The 15,851-nt window shown below is 31.3% G+C and overlaps 1 protein-coding gene across 1 annotated transcript; it reads left to right on the plus strand.

Annotated features, from left to right (window-relative positions):
* The first annotated feature begins 41 nt into the window (after positions 1–41).
* Positions 42–15,444, plus strand: LOC127706964 (pre-mRNA-splicing factor ISY1 homolog). The gene is made up of 11 exons (XM_052211708.1): positions 42–112; positions 3,263–3,285; positions 4,490–4,544; positions 5,021–5,129; positions 5,941–6,053; positions 7,019–7,080; positions 10,079–10,134; positions 10,514–10,636; positions 11,149–11,267; positions 13,122–13,211; positions 14,872–15,444. Exons 1-11 carry the CDS (start codon positions 110–112, stop codon positions 14,977–14,979), a joined length of 861 nt encoding a protein of 286 aa, XP_052067668.1. The 5' UTR covers positions 42–109; the 3' UTR covers positions 14,980–15,444.
* Positions 15,445–15,851: the final 407 nt, after the last annotated feature.

Raw genomic sequence — 15,851 nt, forward strand, 5'->3', positions numbered from 1 at the left:
TGTTCGATATCAATGTTTTAGCAAAACCACCATCTTTTAGGTCCACCAAACTAATCAAGGCACTTCCGGAATATTTTTTCTGAACGTTTGAAATGTGAAACACTGAAAAATGGTAATTTTATCTATTGATATGTACTTCAACTTTTTCTCAGCATAACTACAATATGGTTGTTTTCGTGTTTTTAGTCTAACTAGTGCGTCATTTACATAATGAAAGTGCTTTGTCTTGAAACTAGTCCCCCTTTTTTTAAATTTCTATTTTCTTGTAGTATTTTTACATTTTCTTTTCTGTATCTCAAATGAATATCTTAATTTATTTAATGTGTTCTTACTCATTATTGATCGATGTTATGAATACAACAAGGAGTATGTAATGAAGCAGTGACTTACATTCTGAATAATTCACTGATTGCCCAGAACTTTATCTGTTTATTTATGAATAAAAGACTATCAATGACTATAAGTACTGTTACAGTGCTCCAGCTAGAAATTGAAAGGGGCAGGGTGCCAGTGGAGGGCAGGGTGCCAGTGGAGGGCAGGGCACTTTTTTATGATAGGAAAAGGCACTGCTAATTTATTTTGTCTACGTTTCTGTGTGTATCACGAGTTCACATTTTTTTTTTACTGTATATGTTGACAATAAGGATAAGTTGTTGTTTTGATTATTTATTCTATAAAATTTGCATTCATAGAATCATACTACATGTTCATAATACATGGCAATACACGTTCATACATCACATCACTATTAACCAAAAGAGTCAAAATAACTATAATTATAACCCCCCCTCCGAAGAATATTTCTTAGTATAACTACAATATGGTTGTTTTCGTGTTTTTAGTCTAACTAGTGCGTCATTTACATAATGAAAGTGCTTTGTCTTGAAACTAGTCCCCCTTTTTTTAAATTTCTATTTTCTTGTAGTATTTTTACATTTTCTTTTCTGTATCTGATCAAATGCCTATCTTAATTTATTTAATGTGTTCTTACTCATTATTGATCGATGTTATGAATACAACAAGGAGTATGTAATGAAGCAGTGACTTACATTCTGAATAATTCACTTTGTGATTAGAAATCGATGAGACAAAAAGCAATTTTACCTGTACATTGCCAAAACGGCACAAGGGTTTTTTGGGAAAAGGTGTCAGGGCAGAAGGGCGCGGATGAGGGCACACAGGGCGCGGTGCCCTTCTATTTTGGGCTAACGACACCACTGAGTACATGTAGATGTGAGGTTAAAAGTGTACAGCAAGCTAAATACTTCCTACTAGTTTATTACCATTTGTAATGTAAAATGATAACTGCTATATCATAGATATAGGAAGATGTGGTATGAGTGCCAATGAGACAACTCTCCATCCAAGTAACAATTTATAAAAGTAAACCATTATAGGTCAAGGTATGGCCTTCAACACGGACCATTGGCTCACACCGAACAGCAAGGTATAAAGGGCCCCAAAAATTACTAGTGTAAAACCATTCAAACGGGAAAACCAACAGTCTAATCTATATAAAAACGAGAAACACGTATGAACTACATAAACAGACGACAACTACTGTACATCAGATTCCTGACTGTATAGATCAAATCAATTTAACCCATACAATAAATCAGGGATCTCCATGGATGAAAATTTAGCAATGGAGGAACTTTCACCATGGCAAAACCCCACGTCTACGTTTGGCCTCATCGAAAGTATTTTATTCCTTCATTTTCATGTAAGGAATGGTGAACAGGCTAATATATTGCTTATTATGCTTATTTCCTTATAAAATAACCAATATTTTCATTAATTGTCATTTGTAACAATACTAATGCCAAGCCTGCATGGCTCCGCCTTAGTCAAGAATGACTACAAGCTATCCTTATGGTTCCCACGTCGTTTTCTTGCTATTTTGGTAATGAATAGGGCTTAAAAATCAGGGGACCTTTTTTTCATTGTCAAATTCAGAAGTTATGAACGGGTATGGACGATTTGCAGCATCAACAACAAGAAGAAGTTTTGTACCCATTTTGTAAAACGCTGAAGAAAGATTTGGATGGCAAACGTTTACAACTAAAAAGGTTTTACTATGCAACATGCATCTTTCGATTCTGAATGTAAACCGGAAAAGCAGATGTATCAATTTGATTGTAAACTACGAAATGAATTCGAAATTACGATACGAAATTTCTTTTAAACGTGTAAAGTGATTCAACATTATCGATAATTGCTGTACTCGTTTTATTTGGCATGAAATTATTTTCTGTTTTACGTCTTATTTTGTACTCGTTTAAAAAGGGGGATGCTGATTGCGTAAGTCAATATAAAGCACAACTTGTTAAACTTTTTTTGTAACTGGATTTAAAATTTATTTTTTTTAATCTAAATTTTCATAAGCATTTGCTGAAACGTAATTAAATAATGTAATCAATCATCTGTCTTGATCAAGTGTTCTCCTGTCAGGTGTGTCGATCTACCTGTACAAGTGATTAGCGATCTTTAGCCGGATATCCCTCGGGTCTTTAAAACTGTAATCAGGGAACCCTTTGGATTATAATACAAAAGGCCTAAGGGTTATGCAATTACATGCAAGTTATTATAATTGCTAACTAAAGAAACAAAAACAAATTTTGACAATGGCGAGGATCATTTGACGATGGTGGAATATAATTTAACAATGGCTGGGATCATTTGACGGTGGCGGAAGATATTTTAACGATGGCAGTGCACCATCATAAAACAGGTCATGGAGATCCCTGCAATAAATTACTTTATTAAAGATTAACCCATCTACAGCTGAGGGTGTAATTGAAGGTTGGATGAAAACCTATTTAAATGGGTTGAATTATTGACTTGCAAGCAAATGATACAATATCTATATTTTTTAGTTTATTTTGACGAAATTTAATTAAGACACTTTATTTCACATTTCCACTTTTATAAATGTTAGAAACAGAGAAAATCGTGGCTAAGGCCCCATTAATACCATCAAGAAATGCATTTAATATGCTAAATCTTCCATTCTAAAATGCATATATATGATATACTTAACAAAATATATGAATATGAGGCTTTTCAAATGTCAGCATTTCAGAAGCATACATGTATTTATTTCTATTTCAAAGGGAGATGATCTTATTCCTGCTTAACATCAGGATTTGGTATCCTTGCTGTAACATTATTTAGAAAAAACTATTTGCACTTTTAAAAATCATGAATTGTAGCTTAATTTATTAATACTCTCTCAATCTTTTTCTTATATTTTATTATGTAGGCAAGAAACAGTGAGAAGGCCATGTGAGTATCTGAAATTTTATTATGTCTCCAAGAGTCCAATATTATTTGTTAGGAGACGATTCAGACAAGTATTGTTTTATCCTGTCTGTCCCAAAAACTTGTCTTTGCAAAATCTCCTCTTTTTTGTCGAGCCTTCGACTTTAGTTGAAAAAAACGAGACATAGCGATCCTACATTCCGGTGTCCGCAGCGTCCACAAATATTCACTCTGTGCTTAAAGTTTTTGAAATTTTAATAACTTTCTTAAAGTATCCTGGATTTCTACCAAACTTGGACAGAAGCTTGTTTATAATCATAAGATAGTATCCAGAAGTAAATTTTGTAAATATAAAATTCCTGTTTTTCGTATTTTACTTGTAAATGGACTTAGTTTTTCTGCCGGGAAACATTACATTCACTCTGTTGTTAAAGTTTTTTAAATTTTAATAACTTTCTTAAACTGTCCTGGATTTGTACCAAACTTTGACAGAAGCTTGTTTAGGATCAAAAGCTAGTATCTAGAAGGAAATTTTGTTAAAATTTTGTACCTGTTTATCCGTATTTTACTTATAAATGGACTTAGTTCTTCCTCCAGTTAACATCAAATACAGTCTGCAGTTAAAGTTTTTAAAACATTTATTAGATTCATAAACTATCCTGGATTTATACCAAACTTTGACAGAAGCTTCTTAAAATCAAAAGATAGTATCTAAAGGAATATTTTAATTTTTTTTTTTCCTCATTTTTGTTGAGCCTGCGATTAACAGCAAAAGTAGGGGAGACAATGGGTTCCGCGGAACCCTTGCGAATTTTTTCTTAAATCTACCAAAAATTACATATTAATTTAAGAAATATATACATTGTAGTAAGTGGGAATTAACATGAGAAATCAAAATAATTTAGCTGGCATTAGTAACAATTAGTTGCATTATGAGCTGAAAAAAATACATACAAATATTTCTATTTTTTTAAACATGTTATACAGGATGTTCAGCTACATGTACATGTATGCCCAAATTTAAATGTTATATTATTTTGGAAAAAAAAACATTTGTACCACCTACCCCCTTTGAAGAAGTAATTTTAATAAGCAAGAACTATTTCATGTTATTTTAAATTTGACTTTCTATTATTTTTGTGAATTTTTCATCGCAATTTGCATGATAGATAGTTGATACTGATTTAAACCAAGTTTTTTTAATTATTTTTTTTTTTCATTGTTTCAGGACCACCTTGGCCAGGTGGCGGGCTGCTCATTTGGAAGGAGGCCTGAAAGATCAGGTATGATAAGACTGTTTATACTGGTTTTTTTTTAATAACATAACGGTTTTTTAAAGCCAAAATAAAATAATATTGCCTACCACTTTACTTACATATAGACTTAGAAAATTCGGGAAAACTATCCAATTTACTGAGAACAAAATGTACATTGTAGTTCATAAAACAGTTAGACATTTTGACTAGTCACCATATGTGCTTTAACAATGAGCAAAACTCATACTGCATAGTCAGCTATAAAAGGCCCGAAATGACAAATGTAAAACAATTCAAAAGGGAAAACTAACGGCCTGATTTATGTACAAAACAATAAACGAAAAATATAAAAATATCAATATGATATACAACAACAAACGACAACAATATGCAAGCAGCATGTTTTTATTTAGTTGAATACATGAATGATTGAAATTGCAATAGCACTGTAACACATAAAAGTTTTTTGTATTATTATCATTTTGTTGGGGTTTTTTTTCCAGGAAAGACGTCCTTATTTAGCCACAGAATGTGATGAACTTCATAAGTGTGAAAAATGGAGAAGACAAATCATTGGAGAAGTTTCCAGGAAAGTAGCACAGATACAAAATGGTAAGATACCAACATTTTAAAGCAAAGTATATGTAATTGGGTAATATTTTGGATTTTGATGAAATTTGTATGCATTTAGAAGTTGCTGAACTGCATCTGAATATGAAAATAATGATATATGTAGCTTTTATACTTCCAGAGATACAGTCAATTTAAAATTTTGAAATACATTTTTAAATGTATGGAATGTACGTAAAATTTCACACATGGCCATTGTGTGTAAGAACAAGTATTGGTCAACAGGAAGTTGATAGTGATGAATCTGAAATGGAATCAGACTGATATCATGCTCACATTAAGCCTGATACCAAATTTCTGATTTGTAGTTCATGAGAAAGATGAAATGAAATTTCATGGGACGATTGGACAGACAGGGGTAAAACAGTATACCCCTTCTTCGGAGCCAGGGAATAATAATACAAAATTAGAAAACAGTTTGAAATGTTATATTGTACATGATATGAATCCAAGGGAAATAGTATATTTTATGTAGAGAGATGAATCCATTTACAGCTTTACACAATGATTTTTTATTGTAAATAGACAATGCAAAATGTATACCTTATTTTAATTATTTGAAATTCTAGTCTTCATTAAATAAATCAAGAGAATGATGTACAATGACATTCTCTTACAAAGCGTTTTCTCATGTTAAAGAATAACTGCTATTTTAGACACAAGATATGGGATCCCTGTAAGACATGGATAGTTATGAAGTCCTAGAATTGTTAATGGGGAAACATTTAATGAGGGTAAATGTAAATTTTTACATTCAGATAAATAATTTCTTACTGATTTTGACTTTTTGCAGCTGGTTTAGGAGAATTCAAACTGCGTGATTTAAATGATGAAATCAACAAATTATTACGAGAGAAAGGTCACTGGGAAGATAGAATAAAGGAACTTGGAGGTGCAGATTACAAGGTCAGTAATTTTTTCTGTAAAAACATATATATTCTAGCTGTCCTTCTCATACATGTACGTAGCTCTTGAAGTTTTATGCATTTTATTTATGACAGATTGAATATACAAAGCTATAAATAACTTACCTTTTGAAAATGAGATGGATATACATGAGATAACACTCTTTGTTGGAATTTCTATACACAGGAAATTTTTCACAAGCTTTTTTTTCACTAATTTTGTTCTACATAAAAAAAAACAAAATTTACCTCTGGTACATTTGATGTCTAAAAAAGAACAAAATCGCGGACATGAAAAACCTGAAAATAAATCACTTTACAGTATAATTAAGGACTTTTATTGGTGTTCTTCATCTGGACATTTACTGAAAAGTTTTAATTATTGAAGCTATTGTGATCACCTGTCACATCTAGATTAGGACAGCTCTTAGCATATAATTGATTTGAAATATTTGATATGTGTACATGTGTCTTAATTACACCAGTGTTATTGTAATAATAATTTGGTAAACCTTGAAAGGTTGACTTTGAATAAAAAATACATAATTACTAATACATTCACCATATTTATTTAAAGCAAAGCTGAACTCAGTCATTATATATATTTTTTAATTGCCTGTCCTTCTTATTGCACTGTAAAGGGGCAGGTATTTTACTAGGGGGAACAATTTGCTATGAAAGTTACAAATAAAGCTAGTTACATGTGAAAACAAAATGTATATTACCTACCTCAGTGTGACAATAACATTGGTTTTGATTGAATTGAATACCTCTTGTAAGTCTCTTTGTTCATTTAGTATAAATTTTTTGCAGAAAGCTAACAAATCAATTAAAAAAAAATGTCTGCAAGTATATAAATTGAATACCGGTAGGTATCAATAAAGAAATGAACCTTTTGTCTTTAGCATGTTACTGTTTTATATGGCTAAAACTAATAATTCTCATTGCTTATATATTTTGAAATAGAATGTTGGACCAAAAATTTTAGATACAGATGGTAAAGAAGTTCCAGGAAATAAAGGCTACAAGTAAGTTGTATAATACTTATCAAAAGTATCCTCATCTTTTCATATGAAGAAAAGGAGTTATGGGATATACATTAATGAGACAGCAACTCATCAACACAATAAAACAAACATTATTATCTTTACAATATAATTTTACAATAGATGCCTTCAAAATTGAAGCTAGTGATTTTAATGCATCCCTATAATCACAAGAGGTAAAATGATGGGGAGGGATGTGCAGTGTTCTCCCCAGGTCCTTAAAGGACCGCGGGCCCGCGATGTATAATTTTTTACCGTGGTGGTATCGTTCTTTCCGCGATGTATAATTTTTCTCTGTGGTGCTAAAATTTTCAGTTAAAAAATCGTAAATCAGTAAAGTTTTAAACGACTTGTTAAATCTTTTCCGTGCGGTATAAAATTCCAGGTGAAATTTGACCAGTTCAAACCAGTTGAACACGGATTGTTTACACCACGTGATCGATTTACCTTTATGAGGTTAACCTTTGTTGATTGGATTTAATCGATGTAATTAACACTTTTTACATGATTCTTTTGTGTTTTAATTTAGAGATCATAACTTTATGATCAAAGATAACTATTTTAAGGCTTCACTCACCGCCTGACAAGTCGGCAAATACTTTGTACACAAACCGTGTTGACCCGATAGTTGTACACACGACGGTACATATTTTGTACATTATAAAGTTAGCCCAATACTTATATTATAGTTTTATATGTCTCTGATTAAACCATGGCCAAAATTATCTTTTATTATGACATAACTATTGCATGATATTCCGGTTTCAAACTGTCAACAAGTAATTCACAGGGGAAGGATCACATGACCCAGTTAGTTCACGTAGAATATTCAAGATTATTTACAATTAACTGCAATCTATTCTATTTTATAAATAAAATGCATGACTGTACCTTCAAACTGGATATCTATATCCATATGATCATTAATGAATAACAGAAGTGATCTTGCAATTTTAATCCATAAGCACATGTTAAATCTATTTATATCTACTTCCTGTCATTTAGGCGGGAAAATAGGGAGACTTTGTTGTTGACATTGAATATGGTTACTTATAGATCTATAGACCTAAGATATAAATTTATAGATTTAGGAATTCTTTTTAAATGGATCATGACAAATTAAGATTTAGATTTCAGTGCAGTATTAAGTCTGTATCTATGTTTGATTATCACCGAAGACAAGAAAGGTTAATATTTACATGTACATGAAATCTATGGCAAAATGTTTTAAAATTTATGAAAAATTTCTTTTTATTAAAATTTAAGATAGAAACTGGTTAATATTATAACACAATTTTGTATCTCCTTATGACAGGAATCCTTTCACATACAACAACTTTCTTTCTAGAAACTAGAAAGTTTTTTAAATTGTACATTTTTGTTCTCTTTTGAATCTGGGAACAGTATATCTAACAATATATATGTTCCTGTTTGAATGATATTTTATTTTTATTGATCATGGATTTTATAAAAGATTTAATTACTTTAAATTTAGATGAATATTATGTAATGAATCATGTTTTATTTATTTTTAAAAAATATTAAAAGTATACAAACTGTTTATTGATCTTTTTAACCAATAATATTCTGACATAACACAGTACCACAGTATTAAAACAAAACAAGAGACATAAAAACTGTAGTAACTAGAAATATAGCGACGCCACACGACACAACTGAATGTATGAATCATTTCACCAAGCTGTTCACACGCGTTACCCTGGTGCTATCCAAAAATCCTGGGGAGAACACTGGATGTGGTATGATTGGCAATTAGACAAGTATCCACCATAATTCAAATGAGGTAGATGAAAACATTAATAGGCAACTGCACAGCCTTTCAACAATGAGAAAAAACCTCACTGTAAACTCGGCTATAAAAGGCCCCAAAATGAAAAATATGAAACTATTCAAACAAGAAAACTAACAGCTTTATTTATAACAAAACAATTTATGAAAAAAAATTATGACAGACATGAACCTACGACAACCACAGAACTACAGGCTCCTGACATGGGACCGGCACATAAAGAATGTGACAGGGTTAAACATGTTTGTAAGAGCTCTACCCTCCCCTAACGTGGGACAGTGATGTAACAGCACAAAATACGAAGTTACTATTCTGTAACAGGAATGAATGAGCTATATCAATTTTACCAAATTAGTAGTCAGTTGTACCACTATTCATTGAAAAGAGAATATGAAAAAAAAGATGTGGTATGATTGCCGCCAATGAGACAACTCTCCACAAGAGACCAAATGACACAGAAATTAACAACTAAAGGTCACCATACGGCCTTCAACAATGAGCAAAGCCCATACCGCATAGTCAGCTATTAAAGGCCCTGAAATGACAAATGTAAAACAATTCAACCGAGAAAACTAACGGCCTAATTTGTGAACAAAATAATGAACGAAAAACAAACATGTTACACAGCAACAAACAACCACCACTGAATTACAGGCTGCTGACTTGGGACAGACACATACAAAATGTGGCAGGGTTAAACTCGTTTGAAGGCGCCAACCCTCCCCTAAACTGGGACAGTGGTGTAACAGTACAACATAAGAACAAACTATAAAAATCAGTTAAAAAAGGCTTAACTCATCAGATGGAAACAAAATAGAAATACATCTAACAAAAAAAACACAGAGTGGACGTTGACAGGTACATTTCTTTATACCACTGTTTTATAACTGTAAAAAATAATTTAAAGCAATTATAACTGATTCCATTTTTCATCTTGACATTATCAAGATGTTGATATTCCATGCAGATGAAATTTTGTTTATTCCAAGAATGCCTAATGCTGAGGTCATCACATGATTGATGTATATATAATACCTTCTCAGAAGTGTGTATACATTTAATCAGTTCAAAGTTCCACATGGAAAGGGTATGCAGGTCTTTAAAATAAGTGAGATCTAATTCATTGATGTCATCAGCTGTACAAAAAATATGGATCCTTTTATATTGTAGATATTTTGGTGCAGCAAAAGATTTACCAGGAGTTCGAGACTTGTTTGAACAAGAGCGTAAGAAAATTTAATAACTCAATTGATTAAAAAAGATTACACTTGAGGAATAGCATTGTATCTTGAGAATTTATCATCATATTTTGTTTAATTGGGGAGTGATCTTTTCTTGTTCTACTGTTTTCAAATTTCTTTTATTTTCATGTTGACCCTTAAAAAATGTTTTATTAGATGTGTCAATAAGACATGGATGACCCTCTTTCAAAATAAATATCTGTAAAGTTAAGAATTAGACCTTAATGTCAAGTTTACCATTAGTCTTTCAACAGAATTATACTTGAGTTAGTTATATACAGTGGGGAATGTGTAAAACTTTTTCATGTTTTATGAAATATTTGTGGTTTGAGATAATAAATTGGACTGTTAATTGTTATTACAGCTCCTAAACAAGCAAGAAAGACAAGAGCAGAAATGATGAAGAATATTGATGCAGATTACTATGGATACAGAGATGAAGATGATGGGATTATTATTCCACAGGAAATAGAACTGGAGAAAAAAGGTAAGATAAGATTAAGGATGATAGAATATACCATCTATCAAATTACATGTATATTGATGGTAGCCATACTATATTGAAATTTATTGTACCAAATAAATAGAATGTTGAAAATTATCACCTGCAGGATGAACAAAAGTAATGGAGAAGTTTTGAAATTAGTTGGTTTTGTAAACTAAAAAATAAAAAATAAAAGCCAGCTTGATGTTAGACATACAAAAAAGATTATTTTGAAATTATTGCTTTGAAAAATACATTTATACATGAAGTTAAAGTGTATTGAGGAAAACACTTCAGTTGGATGAAATAGAATAAGGAGATTGTTTGTGTCTAGATAATCATGAAAAAATATCACAAGAAAAAAGTTATTTAAATGCATGTCATTTGGACTGTGGTGGATAGTTGTGTCTCATTGGCAATTATACCACATCTCCTTATTTTTCTGTTCTTTAAGTTGCTGGAAATATTTATTATACTGGAGAATTTCATATCAAAGGTTTGGGTTTCTATTTTAGTCACAGTTGAAAAGGTATCAGAATGGAAGGAGAGACAGGCAGCTATTGCTAAAGGGGAGGTAACTCCTGAGGAAGATGTAGATATGGAAGAGGAATCTTTATATAAACCAGATACAGAGGTATGTTGATCAAGTTGTAAAAATGTTAGGGGAGGTAACTCCTGAGGAAGATGTAGATATGAAAGAGGAGTCTTTATATCAACCAGATACAGAGGTATGTTGATCGAGTTGTAAATCTGTTAGGGGAGGTAACTCTTGAGGAAGATGTAGATAGAGGACCAGATACAGAGGTATTGGGAGGTAACTACTGAGGAAGATGTAGATATGAAGAGGATTTTTATATAAACCAGATACAGAGGTATGTTGATCAAGTTGTAAAATGTTAGGGGAGGTAACTCTTGAGGAAGATGTAGATATGGAAGAGGAGTCTTTATATAAACCAGATACAGATGTATGTTGATCAAGTTGTAAAACTGTTAGGGGAGGTAACTCTTGAGGAAGATGTAGATATGAAAGAGGAGTCTTTATATAAACCAGATACAGAGGTACAGGGAGGTAACTCCTGAGGAAGATGTAGATATGGAAGAGGAGTCTTTATATAAACCAGATACAGAGGTATGTTGATCAAGTTGTAAAACTGTTAGGGGAGGTAACTCTTGAGGAAGATGTAGATATGAAAGAGGAGTCTTTATATAAACCAGATACAGAGGTACAGGGAGGTAACTCCTGAGGAAGATGTAGATATGGAAGAGGAGTCTTTATATAAACCAGATACAGAGGTATGTTGATCAAGTTGTAAAACTGTTAGGGGATGTAACTCTTGAGGAAAATGTAGATATGGAAGAGGAGTCTTTATATAAACCAGATACAGAGGTATGTTGATCAAGTTGTAGATTTATGAAGTTAAGTCTTGACAAAAAATAGGTATGGGGAGAACCTGATAACGAGATGTTTATTTGTAAGGGGAGTTAACTCCAGATGAAACAGTTGGTATGGCAGATGTGTTGCACCTATGTCCTAGTTCAAAAATCACAGCAAGAGATGAAATTATGTACGTCCTAGTCCAAAGATCACAGCAAGAGATGAAATTATGTATACCAAAATTCATGGAAATCTGTCATATCTAAAACAGAATGGAAAAATAGATATCAAATAAATTCTATGATTTTCAATTCATCTAATAAATTACAGATACATTTTCTTAAGCTATATATATAAGGTAAGGTAACTCCTAAGAACATTTTAGATTTAGAGATAAGGCATTTTACATTCTAACCAAAAAATTATGGTCACTTTAAGACATTTTAGAATAATTTACATTCCAATATAGAATATATTGCAAAAATTGTTTAAGAAATGTTTTGTATTTAGATGTTTACAGACAGATGTTGACATATGATAACATACATAAAATTATGAATGATACTGTTATTCTACTACTTTTATGAAACCTTATATTAGTATTAATAAGTTACTCAATTTTAATAAATGATAGTGTTGGTAGTATTATTGTTATCATTCTTAACTTGCATTTAAAATAGGAAAATGTTCTTTGATGTTGAAAATAATAAAATCTAGTCAGATGTAACAGTGGTGAAGTTGGAAGACAAACTATTGGAAATTCTGAAATTTTTACATGCATTAATTATAGCGATTGTTGAACAGTGAACAAACATGAGATATTAATTAATGGATATTGGGAAATGCTGCATAAAAACTATGCAATCAAAACAATTGGTCGCAATAATTTAAAACGTCGCAAAAATTTCTGAATTTAGTTTTACTAAATTATTACCTTTAAACATCGTTTATTGTTACTTCATGCTAGGCAGGTCCTGTGAGAATTCATTGATTTTTCTTGTTATGTCATTTGTTTAGAGAGCAGACTTTATAATGAACAGTTTTAAGTAAACCATGGTTTAATAAAAGATTGGACTTTTGAAGTTACATTTTTTTCTTATTTTGAATATTAAGATTGTTGATGAAGAAGAAATGAAGACAGAAGAAAAAGCAGACAAAGAAGAACACTTTATAGCTCATGTTCCTGTGCCATCACAAAAACAGGTAAATATCTTAGACATTTTCATTTGTATTGGCAAATCATTTTTTGGCATTTTTTTAGTTTGCCATCAATGAGTCAGTCTTTCCCAATTTATTTTACAGGAATGACTGAGATGAATATTCAAATTTCTGAAACTCAGAATTTTGAAGATCAGATATTCTTTTATCTAAAACCTAGCATGGCATGAATATTATCAGCCTGTTAACATTTGAATACCTGTCAGGTAATAAAACTGAGATTTTTAGTCCCCTACATACAAAGTCGAAGGGGACTATAGGTCTGCACTATGTCTGTCTGTCCATCCATCAGTCGGGCAAATCAGTTTTCCACACTTTGTTTCTTTGTGCTTGAAGATATTGATTTGATATTTGGTACATAGTTTTATCATGACTTGTTACAGATCAAATTTGAATTTTGTTTGGGTCTGATGATTTTGTGCAGAGTTATGGTCCTTGGACTTCAAAAATTCACACAAGTAATCAGTTAACCGCACTTTTTTTCATCATGCTTAAAGATATTGATTTGATATATGGTATATAGTTTGAACATGACAAGTTACAGATCAATTTCGAATTTTGTTACGGTCTGATGATTTTGTGCAGAGTTATGGTCCTTCATGCAAATAATCAGTTTTCCACACTTTTTTTTGTTATGCTTGAAGATATTGATTTGATATTTAGTATATAGTTTTACCATGACAAGTTACAGATCTAGTTTCGAATTTTGTTCGGTTCGATGATTATTTTGCAGAGTTATGTTTCTAGGACTTAGAAAATTCATGCAAATAATCTGTTTTCCACACTTTTTTTCGTCATGCTTGAAGATATTGATTTGATATTTCTTATATAGTTTACACCATGACAAGTTATAGATCAAGTTAGACTTTTGTTTCAGTACAATGAATTTTTAGCTGGTTGGGGACTAAGTATTGCATGCAGAATGCTTGTTTAGAATGACCTGTAGGCTGTAATTCAAGTGTTCTTTGTATGTATATGTGTTTTACTAGAGGGTCCAATTGTCACATTTTCCACCTAGTTTTCCTTCTGACTTTTCTTTTGTTTTAAACACAAGGCAAGTGTTCAGTTACATACAGACAATTCAAATTTGAGTTTTTCCAATTTAACAAGCAGATTGTACAGTATTAATAATATTTTAAGAATGTTTGTTTTATTTTTTTATTTACTTTTTAAGAAAAGAAGTTAACCTCTCTATGGGCATGCAGTGTTTACACCTATATATGTATTCTGATCAAAGTATGTGCACCCAGTTTTGATGTTTCAAGAACTGAATTTAGTACATAGAGTAAAATTATTTTTTCTCTTGCATAACTAACAAGGATAGTTTACTCTAACACATATTGATTGACATGGACAGTATTGGTATTTTATGATGTTGAAATTACATCTTTTCTGAGCTCTTGAAAACTGATGACCATGAACATGGAACATTAATATCACTTTGAAAATGACAAAAATCTCTCAAAAATATTATCAACCCTTGATGCCTTTCTTCACTTATTTCATTTGTATAAGGATTGATAATCATCTTTATTAAAATATTTGATGCTAAGGAAAATCACCTGCCCATAACATTTTATTTTAAGGGGGAAATATAGCACATTTAAAACTAAGTTAATATTGATTTATCTATCATTCATTTCAGATTGAAGAAGCTTTAGTTATGAGGAAAAAGATGGAACTTTTACAAAAATACGCTAGTGACAATTTACAGGATGAGGAACAAGAATCTAAACAGTTGTTAGGGGTGTGACAAGTGTCATGGTTACGATATATCAGTAATATAAGTCTCAATAAGGAAAATGACAAACCCAGTTCTTGTCACACTGAATGTTATTCTTGTACAGTTTTGTAAATGTAGATTGTTAAATTTTTTACCAGTCTGTGAAAATCTAAAGTTTTAAGCATTCAAGTTCAGAAGTTGCTGGTGACGATTTTACTATTTTCATTGCATTCCTAAGTGCTATGTGGGAAGAATTCTGTAGAATGCATCTATGAATTTTGTTGAACTCTGTCATTAATAACCAGAGAATTATACGTATCATTATCATTCCCTATTTTGTAACACATAACAATCACTGCATCATTCTGTAAATATTGAAGACATCATATTGTACCATGATGAAACAAAAATTGACTCCTGTTACCATGGTATTAAAACAAATATCATGCAATAAGTAATATTTTGTAAATAAAATGATATACAATAAATATACAATGATTCATTATGTTTGGAAAGCCCCTAATACTGAACAGATACTTCTTAATATTATACGATTAAGAATGTTCATTTAAACTTTTTTTTTATGATGGATGAAAAATTTTATTAACTGCTTTGCAGGAACTTTAAAAATCAAAATCACTATTATTGCAGGCCAGAAGCTTTTTTCACCAAAAATCTTTATGACAAAAAATAAAACTGAAATGTACAAGCCTTAGAAAGGGTAAAATAAGCAACAACAATAAAGATGTGGTAAAAACTTAAACAAACCATAGGCAGACATAAATTATCTTGAACAGAAACACATGGTGATGTGGTTGATTTGTGCTGGTCCTGTTCTCTCTAGGTAGCTCAATGTAGTCTGTTAAAAATCTAATACCCCTGTCAAACATAACTACATTGAG

The sequence above is a fragment of the Mytilus californianus genome, unplaced genomic scaffold (genome assembly GCF_021869535.1).
Source record: "Mytilus californianus isolate M0D057914Y unplaced genomic scaffold, xbMytCali1.0.p SCAF_1, whole genome shotgun sequence".
NCBI lineage: Eukaryota > Metazoa > Mollusca > Bivalvia > Mytilida > Mytilidae > Mytilus > Mytilus californianus.

What these genes read in the sequence shown, in the direction of transcription:
- LOC127706964 (XM_052211708.1), top strand. An exon ending in AGAAACAGTGAGAAGGCCAT is followed by an intron (nt 3,286 to 4,489) that starts GTGAGTATCTGA and finishes TCATTGTTTCAG; the next exon opens with GACCACCTTGGCCAGGTGGC. An exon ending in AAGGAGGCCTGAAAGATCAG is followed by an intron (nt 4,545 to 5,020) that starts GTATGATAAGAC and finishes TTTTTTTTCCAG; the next exon opens with GAAAGACGTCCTTATTTAGC.